The 15,721-nt window shown below is 44.8% G+C and overlaps 1 protein-coding gene across 1 annotated transcript in view; it reads right to left on the bottom strand.

Moving 5' to 3' along the window:
- LOC138261625 (SCO-spondin-like) overlaps positions 1-15,721 on the bottom strand; it is a 1,514,343-nt gene that overhangs the window by 362,797 nt on the left and 1,135,825 nt on the right. The window contains exons 93-94 of the mRNA XM_069210750.1: positions 10,872-11,045; positions 35-205 (exon numbers count right to left, since the gene is read on the bottom strand). Of these exons, the coding sequence (XP_069066851.1) occupies positions 35-205; positions 10,872-11,045 (345 nt within the window). The remainder of the gene's footprint in view (positions 1-34; positions 206-10,871; positions 11,046-15,721) is intronic.

Below are 15,721 nucleotides of genomic sequence, written 5' to 3'. Positions count from 1 at the left end.
TTTCAGCTCTAAAATTTGATTCCAGAGACCCCACCTTCACAGGGCTGGGCATAGCAAGCCTCAACGTCAGTGCGCTCGCTCTCATTACATGGGGCTCCTCGGCTCTCCTGGATGGGGCAGTGACAAACACCCTTCCTGCTGGTGATCCCTGTGCCGCAGCTCTTAGAACAAGGACTCCACTCTGACCAGATGCACCATTCACTGTCTAGAAAGAAGAAAATAAAAGAACTAGGCATTATTTAAAAGAACAGACTTTAAGCTCCACATATATCATTCGGAGGCATGGCTGGCCCAAAAATAGAAAGCAGTACTCTGACCAGAAGATAGCATAGTGAAATACCAATCTACTAGGCCAAGCATCATGATGTGTTAAGAAATTTTAATATTTTCTCTGATTGGCTGGCAGAGTGGAGGTATTGCACTGCTGAGTAGTGGATTGTATAAACAAGGTTTAAGCACATAAGTATGAGCGGAGTCTGAAGTCTCCTAGTGATTCTAGAATCTAATATTTGTAATAATGTTTGTGCAAGTGAGGGTGCAATTCAAAACATGGAACTGCATCTATCCCACATAATCTTCCATGCCGCTGTCCTTTTAAGAGGGTTTCACATCTGCTTTTAGTGGAATAATTCACCTTCACAGATGTTCTTCATCATATAGCAAACTTGCTTATTTGGAGAGACTGCAGTATTTTACACTTTAATTGCTGGATGTAGTTCTAGTTTAATGAAATAATAAAATGCAGCTTGCCTTTGTAAATGTAACACTGGTCCAGATTAGATAAAAAGTTTTATAAATGTAAAGCTGCAAGCGCTGTGACCTGTTGTAAATAATGTGGGCTTTCAACCACTCCCCCCTAATGCACATAACTTTCACTCATTTGTGGGCTTGCCTTTAAAAATCACTTGATGTCATTGGTAATTGCTTTACGTCTGTCCCGCCTTGAGGCTGTTTTTGTCACGCCTTGCAGACTGCCCCGGTACATGGATTATTGCATGATTGGCAATATACATCAGCATTGGCAAACTATTTTTTCTGTCTCTCCCCTTGGTGCTGCATGGTGGCAATGGCGCGAACAACGCGAACAGGCACAATAGAGTGAACTCAATCAGCGGTATTAAAGCGCTGGTCATATTGCTCACAGTTTTCTAATCAGAGCCATTTCTTGTGTCTCTCCCCTTAAAACACTTTAAATTGGTAAATGCTTTACATAAAACAGAAATCCTCAAAGCAAAAGTGGCTCTCCCGCCACAGTGGGAGAGCCAGTACTACAATATTCACTGGACTTGGGAAAACTCAATCCATAATGCTTTGCAAGCATTCTTTCTCTCAACATTTTTGCCTATAACTCCGCCTGTGGTGGTCCTAGGACAATGGGACCACCACCAAAATGTTCAGCACAACATGTTCTTCCTGTCTAAGTCATCAGTGGGTCCCAATACTAGGTTACAGGGGACCCCAAAATAATACCCCTTCCCACCCTTCAGTGTCTTCTTAAGTATTGTCTTGGTTGGATTTTTTGTTTTCCAGTGAGGAATAGTTATGTTCTAAGGGCCATGCTTGTAATGCCAATGCTATAGGCCTGCTACTCCTGAAAATGTGTAATGCACTATGCTCTCTAGGGGCTACATAAATGGTTACTCTGCATTGTTTAATGCCATTTTCTTTTTGTGTGTTTATGCCCTCTAGGGTCTTACTATATAGTTACATGACCATGTTTCTTACAAAATGCTATTTTCATTGTAGTATCCTCTAGGGGCTGTTCTAAGCATTACAGTCATATCAACATATTAAATGATTCATAGCACAAAAACTTGTCCCAAAATGCTTTGCAGGGCATACTTTTACAAAACATTTTTGCTCATAACTCAGCCTGTGGTGGTCCTAGGATAATGGGACCACCTTCAAAATATTGACCATAATGTGCTATTTCCGTCTACATCATCTCTGGGTCCCCACACTATGTTAGTGGGGACTCTAAAATAACAACCCCTCCCACCATTTAATGTCTGTTAAGCTTTCTCATGGCTAAAGTTTCTGTTTTAAAACTAGGAGAAGCTCCAAAGTTTTGTATTATGTAGTAGGCTTGTTAGTTATAAACATATTCTCTAGGGGCTACTATATCATTACACTGCATTACATTCTCTTGTTTTGTTTTTCATGGGGTTATATCCTCTGAGGTCTAACAATATGGTTAAATGGCCGTGTTTCTTACAAATGATACTTTTGTTATGGTGTTTTCTGTGGGCTGTTTGAGCATTATAGTCTAATGCCAAAAGTGTATTTTCTGATAAAGGTTTAAACGATAATTGTACGTTTTAATAATCTCTCCTTATTACAATTATGAACATAATTCAGGCCAACTAAACATCCTTATTATACTATGACTTTTTGAACACCCTTGATATGTTTGGGTGACCCTCCTAGTTTATTTCTCCTCTGTGGCTATCTTGTGTCTTTTTGGGGGGAGTTGTGTTAGCCAGCCAGCAACTCTGATGGTGGGGTGGTGAAAGTGGTATTCTATTGGAATTAGCATGGCACATTTAAATTAGGATGCTAAATGGAAACATTTTATTTTTTTTGCTGAAAACAGAGGAAGAAGGCAAATGTAAGTGCTTTGGTTATATGCAAAGTCACAGGAATTATATGTCAAGAAAAGACAAAATTATGAGGCTGGGTTGACCAATTTATGTGGCAAAAAAAGTCCAGTTATGAATTTACAATGCCAATAGTTCTAACTCAAGCAAATGTGAGACCTATTGCTTTGTAAATGCTTGTTTTGTTAAAAAGAATACTAGTCTGAGTGTTAGCTGCATTGTGCAGTGCATGTTAGACCAAATGAAAAGAGGAACCGACTCAATGAGTGTCTGAAAGAGGGCTGTTAAGATTGGATTGGCCCCGACGTGGTTTCACAGAGATGCTCCCCTGCACTGAGTAGATTTTCATTCATACGCTGATTACTTTGTGCCTAGTATCCATGACAACAATACATGACTCCATGGTGAATGTAAGTGGGTAACTCTGAGGCCATTGATATTCATTATGAATCGCCTCTACTAAACAGACATACCTGAACTTTGGGTTTAGTAAAAGACATTACGGTGTGGAGGTATGGAGGCAGTCTGCAGTTTAGCTATGCAGCAGCGACCTTTAGAACAGAGGCCTGCTGATTTTCTCTTACTGACCATCTCCATTTGGCTTTATTGAAGGCTGTGAGGCAATGGAGATGGAGTTCTAGAGAGGACATATCCATGCAGGGTCAGTTGCTTTGGCTGTAGTAGAGTTGCTACTCTCAACGGCTGATAGCTACCAGGTACAAGGCCAAGCCTGATTGAGCTCATGTTTTAGATGCCCCAGTGTGAGACACCCTTCATCAGTACCTACTGTGGAAAACTTCACTTGAAAAAAAGACTGTCTCTACAGAGGAGAGGTACAGTAATGAAAGGAACTGCTTTAGACTTGTTCCAAGACCATGGGGCTGGCATCAACATTCCCTGTCTGCAACATGATTATAAGAGTGGGACTGACACTAGCCTACTTGGTTGACTGAAGAGGTGGTACTCCACAGAGTGCAAGAGGACTTCTTGGGACCCAGGGCTGGTACTTATGAACACCAGTTTCACAGATGTGAGGGGGCATCACCTGGAAGTCTGGAAGGTGCTACTGGAAAACCTGTGGGAATACCTCAGTACTGAAGCCTGCCTGACCTGCTGAAAGAGGAAAGTGGAAGATAGCCCTGTAGGAGGAGACTGGCTAGAGGAGCCTGGCCAATGTGTCCAAGTTCACGGCTCAGTCCAGACGTTTGGACTGGCGTGGGAGAGAGGTAGGATCCAACCAGAGGGCTGGAGTGTGTCTCCCTGCCATCAGATTGCTGTTAAGTCTCCCTCATACATGACACACACAAGGAACTTCAGGAGCTAAGTAGGATCCGAAGTTCTGGAGTGGTTCCCAAGTGCTGGAGTAGGTCTTCTTGTCTCTTGGTTGCTGCTGAAACATAATGGAGATGGTGTCACGAACCAAGGAGAAGGAATGAATGAAACAGCATGTCCACTTCTGCAAACTCCAAAGGCTGCACTTGACCCCTGACCTTCTGTGAGAGACTCCCTTCTCTCTTTCACTTTCCCGTATGAGGCCACCCAAGGACACTTCCCCAGTACTACCACATCTGGACGTATTTGGCCAAAACTGGACCCAGAAGAATGGCGTAAGGCCCTCTTGACCCATGGCAAAACCGGTCACTCATCGGCCCCAGAAACTGCAGCCTCTTTTGATAAATGGATCTCATCCTCCTTGGATGTTGTTCTACCCATCAGAACCAGAGTAGTTCCCTCACCCCTCAAATCTAAACCCTGGTTCTCCCCTTACCTGCTTGAACTCAAAAAGAACTGTAAAAAACTTGAGAGACTGTGGCGTAAAAACTACAGTCTCTCGAACAGAGAGATCTACAAGCGATCAGTCAGAACCTATCACCACAATATTAAAATTGCCCAGTCTACCTTTTATGGTGAAAAAATAGAATGTCTCCCACAGTAATCGACTGGCATCTTTTTTTCAGGACAAAGTCATCAGTATATACTCTGGGTTTCCCGCCTATATGAATAATCCCTCTATTTGTAATGACATTGACTCCCTTCCTGTAGGAGTCTCTCTAACCTCCTTCCCCCCTCTCACCGAGGAGGTGACCATTAACTTCCTGTCCAAAATTAAATCTGGCTCCCCTCTGGACCCCGCCCCTCCCTCTGCTCTCTTGCAGGTAGCAGGCACCATTGCTCCTCCTCTCACTAAAATTCTTAACAGCTCCTTATCCTCGGGCTCCCTTCCCCGGTCATTTAAACATGCTGTGGTTAAGCCCCTTCTGAAGAAACCCAAACTTGACCCCACTTTATTGGAAAATGTCAGACCTATTGCCCTCCTCCCTATCTCCGCAAAAATCCTTGAGAAACATGTCAACACTGAACTAACCAACTATCTCGAAAGCAATTAACTTCTTCATCCCACCCAAATGGGCTTTAGAGCCTTGCACAGCACTGAGTCAGCTCTCCTCACAGTAACTGAGTCGGCCCGCCAGCTCTTAGACCTAGGGTCTCACGTAGCCATCATCCTGCTTGACCTAAGTGCAGCTTTCGACACTGTCGACCACAATCTTCTCTGTCGGAGATTATCAGATGTAGGAGTCGGAGGTTCCGCCCTCTCTTGGTTTTCCTCCTTCCTTAAAGATAGATCTTTCCAAGTCTTGGACCGGACCTTCTTTTCTGGACTTTTCCCCTTGGCTTGTGGAGTCCCCCAGGGTTCGTCCCTTAGCCCCACTCTCTTTAACGTTTACTTGTCACCTTTAGCTAGAGTAGTTGCCCCTCATAATCTGTCCTTGGTCACCTATGCAGATGACACCCAGTTAGTGGTATCCCTCTCCAGCTCTGGAGACTCGCCGGTGACCAATCTCTCCCGCTGTATGAGTGACATCGCCAAATGGATGACCAAGTCCAAACTCAAATTTAACGATGGAAAATCGGAAGTCCTGGTTTTGGGCAACGGTCCCCCCGCTCTTCCCCTTCCCTCGCTCTCAGATGCCTTCAGTACTCTTCCTCTCCCTAAATCTCAGGTTAAAACTCTAGGTGTGATTCTTGACCCCAGGCTTACTATGGACTCCCAAGCCAGTAAAGTTTCTTCTACCTGTTTTGGTCTTATGCGCATGTTCAGAAAGATTCTCTCTCTGCTTCCTCCTACAGCCAGAAGAATTCTCATCCAAGCCTTAATTCTTACCCGGCTGGATTACGGAAACTCCCTGTTCCTCAGCTCCCCTCTTTATGTTATAAAGAAGCTGCAAAGAGTGCAAAATGCAGCTGCCAGGCTTCTTACTTACTCCTCAAAATATTCATCCACCAAATTGGCTACCTCCACCCTCCACTGGCTCCCCATCAAAGAACGGATCCATTTTAGATCTCTCTGAATTGTCCATAGGGCCCTACATGGTAAAGGTCCCATCTCTCTAAGGAAACACATTTCCTTGCATACTCCTCCTAGGATCTTACGTTTCTCCTCTCTTAGGTATGCACACATTTCTCGATCTAAGAGAGCCTGGGGCAACAATTCCTTTTCCAGTAAGGCCTCCCACCTTTGGAATACCCTTCCTTTGGAGCTCCGCTATGAACCCTCCGAGCACCTCTTTAGGAAAAAGCTCAAAACTTTTTTATTCTGTAATTAGCATTGTTTCCCCCTCCTATTCGTGCTTTGTTGCTTTTAGCGCTGGGATGCCTTCGGGTCGCCATGCGCTTTATAAATCTTTAAAACTAAACTAAACTAAACTAAACTAAACTGTGCTGACTGCTATTTAGCAGAGGGTCACCAATCCTCTAGGGCACTGGGTAGTGGGCTCATCACTTGTTTGGAAGTGGGCTTTTTCTTCAGCCCCGCTCACCCCGTGGAGCTAGTAGCCACAACTGCTGACCAGTTGCCACCTGCGCATTCTAGGTGATGCATTAGTGGATTTGTTTTTTATCACATTGATCTGGAAAGAGAGTCCCAGGTAAAAATGAATAATTTTCCCTCATAAAGTTTTGGTGAGGAATGAATAAATCCATTGGCACATATCGAATGTCTCATTATTGAGAAGTCAATGGAAGTGATGCTTGAAGACGTATATATGCGCTAAGAGAGTTCTACAAATATTCTACAGATTATTCATTTTAGAAAGGCAATCTCCTTTATTTAAATTTTAGAGAATATGTTTTTGAGATTTGGAGGGATATACATTTGATCACAGGTGGGTTTCTTGATTTCTTGTTGCACTGACCTTCTCCTTCTAGGAGGAGGGGCAGTAGGCATATGACGTAGGCAGAGGTTATGTCTTCCTCCTTGATAATGGAACTCATATTTGAGAAACCTTTATGAGGATTATATTTGCTAGGTTATATTCTGTTTCCTAGGGGATCGACTGGAAAAACAGTTATAATGTTTGTGTATGTTCAGGAATGTGTGTATGTGTGTGTATGAGTATGTGTGCGTGCAAGCAAGAGTCTCAGAGACTAGGTTAGTATGGGAGAGAAGGTGAAGTTTGTGCCATCTGTGAAAGAGACTTTGGTTCCAGCAGGCTGGTTGAGCCAGGATAATGGGTTCAGGAATGGGACCATGAAGGGTAAAGCATTTTTTGGTCTTCAGAAGGCTTGGACCATGCCAGCCATAGTAAAGTCCAAGAAGTACTAGGAGGCACGCCAGTGTGAAGAAAATTGTGCGATACAACTCTAATTGTACCACACAAAAACATGAGAGAAACTGAAGGACAGAGATAATGTATAGGGCAGGGAATACTTAAACTGCAGTGTCCTGCAGGAAAGAAAAAAGACAGAACTTTTTAGGACTAGTGATAAAACGGTGCTACTGGGACCGTAACATCGACCATGCATGTGAGGAGTTAGGAATTTGGAGAACTAGAAGAGAATAGTGGAATGTAGTGGTCAGAAGGAACGGGATCACCTAAAATGGTTTAATTGTAAAAATATGAAAACAGGGCTGATCTGGACCAGTACAGTGGACACATGGCGTTGTCCACTGAACTGCCAGAGAATAACAGTGGACTTATCCTATATATATAATAAAAAGCAGATAGGGAAAATAGGAAAATACATTGGGGATATTGGCAATCTATCGAGAAACTTCAGTATGATAAATGGATTGAAGAAATTACAAAACTAGCACAAAAGAAGGAAATGGCATATGAAAACAGGGCCAGGCATGCTACCTATGAGAAGAACCTGGGAAAATATGTGAACATGTACTGTTAGATATAGTCATCTTCATCAGTGTGTCATGTTTATCATTATGACATTTATGTAAATGTTAAATGGATCCTAAAATATTAATTAACTGACGTGATTGAAAGGTCTATTTTAACAAATGTGCTGTTCCATAGTGAATTGTTAATTACTTGATTGCTGGTGATGGGCCCTGATGGGTGGCTCAGGTGGATGGATTATTGTAGATAGAAGCAGTGTGATTCTTTGTTATTTTGGAAACTGGGCACCTCGGAATTGGGTGAGCTGTGGGCAATTGACAAAGGTGCACCAATTTAGGTTTCCCTTGTTCCAAATAACAGACAACAAAAGGGCACTATAATATTGTTAGGTAATACAGCCTCTAGAAAGGCAAGTGCAGAAATATGATTCAGTTATCTTCCTTGTCTCACCAGAGAATATTAGAAGGAATGCCTTACCTGTTTTACAGCTGTCCTCCATATGGAATGAGAGCTTGTGAGCCAACCCAGAAAGTTGCAGCTCCAGAGAAATAGCCATATGACACAAACATAACTACAATTTGTAGAAGGTATAAATAGTAGTTATAAATGTGGGCTACTGTACATACAAGGTTATGAAGACCTTAAAACCTCTGAAAAACAATCGCAAATTTGCCACAAAAACTTTGAAAAGATCCAGGTGTGTTTGTTAAAACATTACAATTAATCGGTAGCATCATGAAACTAAGAAACAGTTACAAAAAAGCGGAACATAAAGGATGCAGATTCTCCAAACTCCAGTGCATTTTCAGGGTCCCAATAAAGTGATTTGGGCAAATAATAATTTTGTCAACCAATGTTCCAGAAGACACTACATTTCTAGGGTCGAGCCTGCGTTGCATGCGCTCGCGCATGCGTATCGCAGCGAGACGCTTTAGTATTTAGAAAAGGGCTCGGAGCCCTGTCAACTTGACATCAGTGTTTTTTATTGGTTTGTGGGCTTGCCTAATAAAATCTGCTTGCTTTCATTAGAGGAAGGCACGCATAGGTCATGTCTTTTCAGGTGGCTAGCCCTCCTCGAGCGCAGCGACCAAGTACAGAAAACATGCAAGGCTTTTTCTTTAATTTACGAGCGCGATCTCGCTTGGCAGAAGTGGAGCGCTTTACATAGGTAATTTCACTTTTTCGGGTTATGTACATAAATGCACTTTTGCCCGATAGGTGAAAAGTCGGGTTATGAGTTTACAACGCGATCAGCTCTAACATGAGCAAACGCGACACCCGTTGCATTGTAAATACTTGTTTAGTACTGTCTCTGACTTTTAGAAGCCAGGCACCCAGCCCCACATCTTCATCCACTGCCCTAATTTCACCTCTACCTCATACAGCTTCTGGCGGCATTTACGACGTGACTGGAAAAGAGGACGGGGAGCGCGAGCATAAGTATGACATTGACGTAACTTAAAAGATGGGGCCCCCTGCAGGATATAAAGAAAGGACCCTTAGTCTCCCACTTCTCAAAGATATTCATTGGCGTTTAGGCTAAATGAGGGGGCTCCGGAAACACTGAAGTGTTCCTTAAGCAAGGCACATCTGCTCCGAAGGGGCTGCAGGGGCCTGTGTTACGCGCCTAGAATAACACTGGCTCCGTCAAATCTATTTATTATTCTGTGGGGACCCAAGCTCCGACCCTAACCATAATGAGGATGAAGAGCAACGGAGCGTGTGCAGTGGGTGCGACGACCATGATAGAGCTGGGGAAGGCATAACACTTGGGCCCAAATTTAATAAAAGTGGTGCTGCATAATATGCAGCGCCACTTTTCTTTGAGCCTATCAATGCCCACTTAACGCCACCATGTGTGCGCCGTATTAAATATACGGCGCACATTGGCACAGGTTAGGGACAATAGCGTCATCACTTTTTGACACTACTGTAGTGCACTGCAGGATTAGAGCCAAACATTTTGGCGCTAATCCTGCAAGGTACATAGGGGCCCTTTAAGAACAATATTTTGCCCCCTTTTAATGCCTGCTGTGTGCAGGTGTTACAATTTGCCGCTAAAAATGACGCAGTGGAATCTCATAGATTCCACTGCGACATTTTTGCGGTCCCCCTTGGATACATTATGCCTGGCACAGGCATAATGTGGCGCAAGGGGTTACAAAATGGGGCAATGCATGCATTGCGCCACTTTGTAAATCTGGTGCGGCGAATTTGGCCTCCTGGAGTCACATTAGCGTCATTAAAAATGACACTAATTTAGGGCAAGGAGATGCTAGGCCTTCCTAAATCTGGGCCTTGGTTTATTGTGGGGCTGCATGAAAGGTACGAGAAAGGAAGGGTCTAGTAAAATAGCAAGATATATTTTGTGTGTTGGAATAATTAAGGAAGGGAGGGGTGAGAGTGGAGTTTTAGAGAGAATACTATGCATTTTTAATGTTGGATTTGCAGGGGTGAGACATTAATGGAATTGGGGAAGGTTTCCAAAAGATGACAGCCATGCAGGAGATGTGTGAGAATCAGAGATGTCCAGTACACGCTATATATGGGTTTGCCATGACTCTATCTTACAGTCTGCTCTGTTGATTCATGGTGTACTCAATAGGGATGAAGGGAGTACAGTTGCCCCTGCACGGACCTAAATTGGGTGTTTAAAGTCCGACAGGGACAGAAAATAGGTCCAGACACCATATGAAAAGTGCCTCCCAATATCAAATCAGAAAGCTAAAACACGTAAATACACGCTGTATTTGTGTTTTGCAAGGTATGAAATAGTTCATACATTTGAGCTTCCCGCACTCAATGCTTGTGGAAATATCTGTGAAATGAACAGTAAACCCCGGCCCACCAGATCATAAAACCGACCCACAGTGAAAACAGCCCATACACTGGTCTGTGAGTTCAGGCCTTCGGGCACTACTAGATTGTCCTAAAGGTCAGTCCAACCCTCTGGGTGTTTTCAACTGCCTCGCTACTTTGTTGAGTCTCAGAAATAGATCTGTAATGTCATTGCCGATGCTACTTTAGGAGAACAAGCACATGCTCAATGTTCTACTTTATTCTTTTTGGCTTTGATAACACAAACACCATGATGAGGATTAAATGTGTTGGTTCAGCATTGGATTCTTTGGGATTGTCTTACCATGGCAAAGCGGCAAAGTAGAGCATCTCTGTGTTTCCGTGTCTGGGCCCTCGCAGATCGAACCATTGTTGCGAGGAGGAGGGTTGATACAGGCTCTCGTGCGTACCACAACACCTTCACCACAAGTAACCGGGCAGTCTGACCATGGGGACCAAGGTGTCCAGGCCCCATCCACTAAATTAGATAAGGCAAGAAATCAGTTCAGTCTATCACAGAGTATGACCGAAGCAGTCAGCACACAAGGAAGCAACACGCCTGGTGAGACTTTATAAAGTTTCATAATCATATTAACCAAAAAGTATAAACTCAATACATGTATTGCACTAAGGTTTCTGTGTTCAGCATCAATGTTAAGAACTAGACGTCTTATACCTCTACACCAAAGGTCTTAATTTATTCCCAGATAACAATTTGGTGGACAAGGGGGCACATCCACAAGAGCCTTAACTTCCAAAAAATAACTAAACCACTTTCGTCTCTGTTTTTCAGGATTAGACATGTTTAGCCTCAACTTCCACTAACGCCATCTCTTGGCTGGGACACACTGAGGCCGGGAAAGGAACACATTAACTTTGTAATAGGGAGACACAGACACCAGCGTCGGGGCCTGGAGTCCATGACACTGATGGTAGGGTAAGACACATGGACCCAGAATATTTATCCATGCATTGAAAAGTACATTGGGACAAGGAATTCTCGGACAAGGGGATGGCCAACACACTGAAAATAGATTATGACATGTGCCTCCAGGACATGGACACAGTCACGCAGGGACGGGAACACCATTTACGATGAGATTGAAAGATGACATCACTATGGAAAGTACCCAAGAAGAGTCCTACGTGGGGACTGCGAACTATTACATCAAGGTTAAAGGGTACTTAAATTTTGACCAGAATTTCAGTGACTCGGGACAGAGGCACTCGTTTTATGACTCAGTAGAGGGAATGCATAATCCGTAGGACAGGAGACGCCTGGGAAACTAATAACAGATCACTGTCCTCAAACAAACACAAGCACTGCAATACTGGGAAAGAAAGCTAGAGACACATGAACCGGTACATGTACACTTTGACAGTGGGGCATGTACAAAGTGAGAGGAGCGCATAGATACTAGGGGGAGAGAGAAGACACACATTGGGACAGGGACACTGGAACGTGGTGACAGAATGCAGAAGCGCTGGCACAGAAAATACACTGATTCTTGGGGGGCAGAGGATATGCTCACACAGGTGCAGATATGGCCCGGGAACACGCTGATCCAGAGTCACTGAATATAAGATTGATGCTCAGAAAATACATAAATACTTCCTTTGAGATTAAACTGCCACTGTTCAGGGAATAGCTACAATGGGGCAGGGAATCTGCTGCCATCAGGATACAAGGGAGTAAACTGACACAGGGGGACATACAGCACACGAGCAAACAGCACATGGGCAACAGGGAAATAACTTGACTGGAACATGTATTACGATATTCAGGATTCACAAAATTTCCAGAAGTACTCCTGAACCCTATATCAATTGCAGGTTCGTTAGCATCCTCCTGGAAAACTTTTGTAAATTTCACTTCTGACCTTTTCCACAGTCTGAAGGGGTTCGATTGAAATTAATGAATATTCAGGTGTAAATTGGTGGTGTGCACAAACTTATAGAGCATTCCGCTCCCTTCCCCAGTGATTAGATGTACTCACACAACAATCTATGTGTAAATTGCTTTACAACTGCAAAACCAACGTTTGTGAATTTTAAAAGCAGTTTTATATTGGCAAAATGCGTTGGCAAAGCTAATTGGTCTCGCCTATGCAAGAGCTAGTGGCTTTGTCAATGTGTTTTAGACATGTTGCACATCAGTGTGACTGCTGTTCAGCACTGCTAACAGAGGCGTATAGTGGGCTGGAGTGTGATGGAACGTGGTGGAGTAAGGTGGGGTGGAGTGGGGTAGAATGGGGAAGACTGGACCGGAGTGAGGAAGACTTGAGTGGAGTAGTGTAGATTGGGGTCAACGGGATTGGGGTAGACTGGCATAGATTGGAGTGGAGTAAACTGGAGTAGAGAAGAGTGAGGTACACTGCAGTAGATAGGAGAGGGGTAGATTTGGGTAGAGTGGAGTGGGGTACACTGCAGTAGAAAGGAGAGGGGTAGATGTGGGTACAGTGGGGTAGACTATAGTAGAGTGATGTGGAGTGATATGTTAGAGTTGGGTGAAGTTGAGCAAATTGGAGCAGACTGGAGTGTGGTAGATTGGGGTAGACCGGAATAAACTGGAGTAGGGTAAACTGGGGTAGAGTGGGTTAAAGTGGAGTGGGGTAGGTTGGGTAGAGTATGGTGGAATGGGATAGAATGTAGTCGGGTAGAGTGGGTTAGGCTGGAGTGGATTTGAGTGGGGTAGATTAGAGTTGTGTGGGGCAGGTTGAGATAGAGTGGGTAGAGTGGGGTAGAATGTAGTGAAATCGGGTGTAATAGAGTGGGGTGGAGTAGGATAGATTGGAGTAGGGTAGGTTGGAGGGGGTAAAGTGGGGTGGAGGTGGTAGTTTGGGGTAGATGGGAGGAGTGGGGTAGATTGAAGTGGAGTGGGGTAGGCTGGAATGGAGTGGAGTAGACTGGAGTACAGTAGAGTAGAATTGGGTTGATAGAAGTGAAGTGGGGTAGAATGGAGTAGATCGGTGTGGAGTGAAGTGGACTGGGGTGGAATGGGGCAGGTTAGAGTACAGTGAGGTATATTGGGGTGGAGTAAAGTGGAGTGGGGTAGATTGAAGTTGTGTAGAATGGAGTGGGGTAGAATGGGGTAAATATGAGTAGATGATGGTAGATTGGAGTGGAGTGGGATACACTGGATTGAGGTAGATTGAAGTGAAGTAGACACGTGCAGTGGGTAGATGGATGTCAGTTGAAGGGGGCGGATTGGATTAGACTGGAGTGGAATCAGGTAGACTAAGTTGGAGTGGGCTAGATAGGAGAGGGGTAGACTAGGGTTGACTGGAATAGGGTAGATTGGGATAGACTGCAGTGCAGTGAAGTAGACTGGAGTGGAGTGAGGTAGATTGGAGTGGAGTGGGGCAGATTTGTAGTAGAGTAGAGCGGGGTAGATTAGAGTGGAGTGCAGTAGATTGGGGTAGATTACAGTTGAGTGGACTAGACTGGGGTTGCCTAAAGGGAGAGGAGTTGGGTGGATTGGAGTGGAGTGGGAAAGACTGGAGTGGTTTATAGTGGGGTGAGGTTCACTGTAATGGGGTAGTGTAGCATGAGGTAGACTGGAGTGGGCTGGATGGGGTAGACTGGAGTGAGGTAGAATGGGTGGAGTGGGGTGGACTGCAGTAGGGTGGGGTAGACTGGAATAGAATGGCATAGACTGAGTAGACTGGAGTGGAGTGGGGTAGATTGTAGTGGAGTGGGGTAGTTCTGAGTGGAGTGAAATGGAGAGGGATAGATGGGGTAGAATGGAGTAGACTGTGGTAACCTGGACTCGAGTGGAGTAGATTGGATTGAGGTAGATTGGAATGGGTAGATTGAGGTGGAGTGGAGTGGGGTGGGGTGAATTGGAGTGGACTGGGGAACATTATGGTGGATTGGGGTAGATTAGGTTGGAGAGGGGTGGATTGGGGGTGAAATGGAGTAGATTGGAGTGGAGTGGGATAGGTTGGAGTGGACTGGGGGTAGACTGGAGTGTAATATAGTGGAAAGGAGTGGGGTAGATTGGAGTGGAGTAGAGTGGGGTCAGGTGGGTGGAGCAGGGTTATTGGAGAAGATTGCAATAGATTGGAGTGGAGAGTAGTAGACCGGAGTGAAGTGGGGTTGACAGGGGTAGACTGGAGTGGAGTCGAGTGGGACAGAGTGAAGTGGAGTGTGGTAGATTGGAATGGAGTGGGGTAGACTGGGATAGATTGGAATGGAGTAGGGTAGATTGGAATGAGGTAGACTGTGATAGATTGGAGTGGGGTAGATTGGGGTAAAGTGAAGTGGAGTGGGGTAGATTGGAGTGGCATGGGGTAGACTGGAGTGGAGTGGGGCAGATTGGGGTAGACTTGGGTAGAGTGGGGTAGATTGGGGTGAGTAGGAGTGGAGTAGGTTGGATTGGGCAGGAGTAGGGTAGATTGGGGTGGAGTGGAGTATACTGGGGTGAAGTGGGGTACATTGGAATGATTGGAGTGGGGTATATTGGGGTAGATTGGAGTGGAAGAAATTAGGGTGGACGAGGTAGGGTGGGGTAGACTGAAATTGACGTGAGTGAGATAGATTGGAGTGGAGATTGGAGTGGAGTGGGACAGGCTGGAGAGGAGTATGGTAGATTGGAGTAGACTGGAGTGGAGGTGGGTGGATTGGAGTGGAGTGGGGGGATCGGATTGGGGTAGATTGATGTGGGGTAAATTGGAGTGAGGTAGGGTAGAGTGGAGTGCAGAGGGGTAGATTGGAGTGCAGTGGAGTAGGGGATTGGGTAGATTGGAGTGGAATGGAGTAAACTGGGGTTGAGTGCAGTAGGGTAGATTGGAGTACGGCAGATTGGGGTAGACTGGAGTGAAGTGGAGTGGCTAGATTAGGGAAGTGGTGTAAACTGGGGAAGAATGTAATGGAGTGGGGTAGATTGGAGTAGACTGGAGTGGGGCAGATAGGAGTAGGGTAGATTGGGGTACGTTGCAGTGATTGAGGTAGGTTTGAGCAGGGTAGACTGGAATAGGAAAGAGATGGAATGGAGTGGGGCAGATTAGAGTGGATTAGGCTGGAGTGGGGTAGATTGAAATGTGGTAGATTGGAACAGGGTAATTAGAGTAGGGTGGATTTGAGTAGATTGGGGTAGATTAGGATGGATTAGGATAGATTTTGGTAGATTAGAGTTTGAGGAGATAGACTGGA

This window comes from Pleurodeles waltl, chromosome 10 (assembly GCF_031143425.1).
Source record: "Pleurodeles waltl isolate 20211129_DDA chromosome 10, aPleWal1.hap1.20221129, whole genome shotgun sequence".
In the NCBI taxonomy this organism is placed as follows: domain Eukaryota; kingdom Metazoa; phylum Chordata; class Amphibia; order Caudata; family Salamandridae; genus Pleurodeles; species Pleurodeles waltl.
Note: the sequence above shows the minus strand (reverse complement) of the source record. Positions and strands in the feature narration are given on the sequence as shown.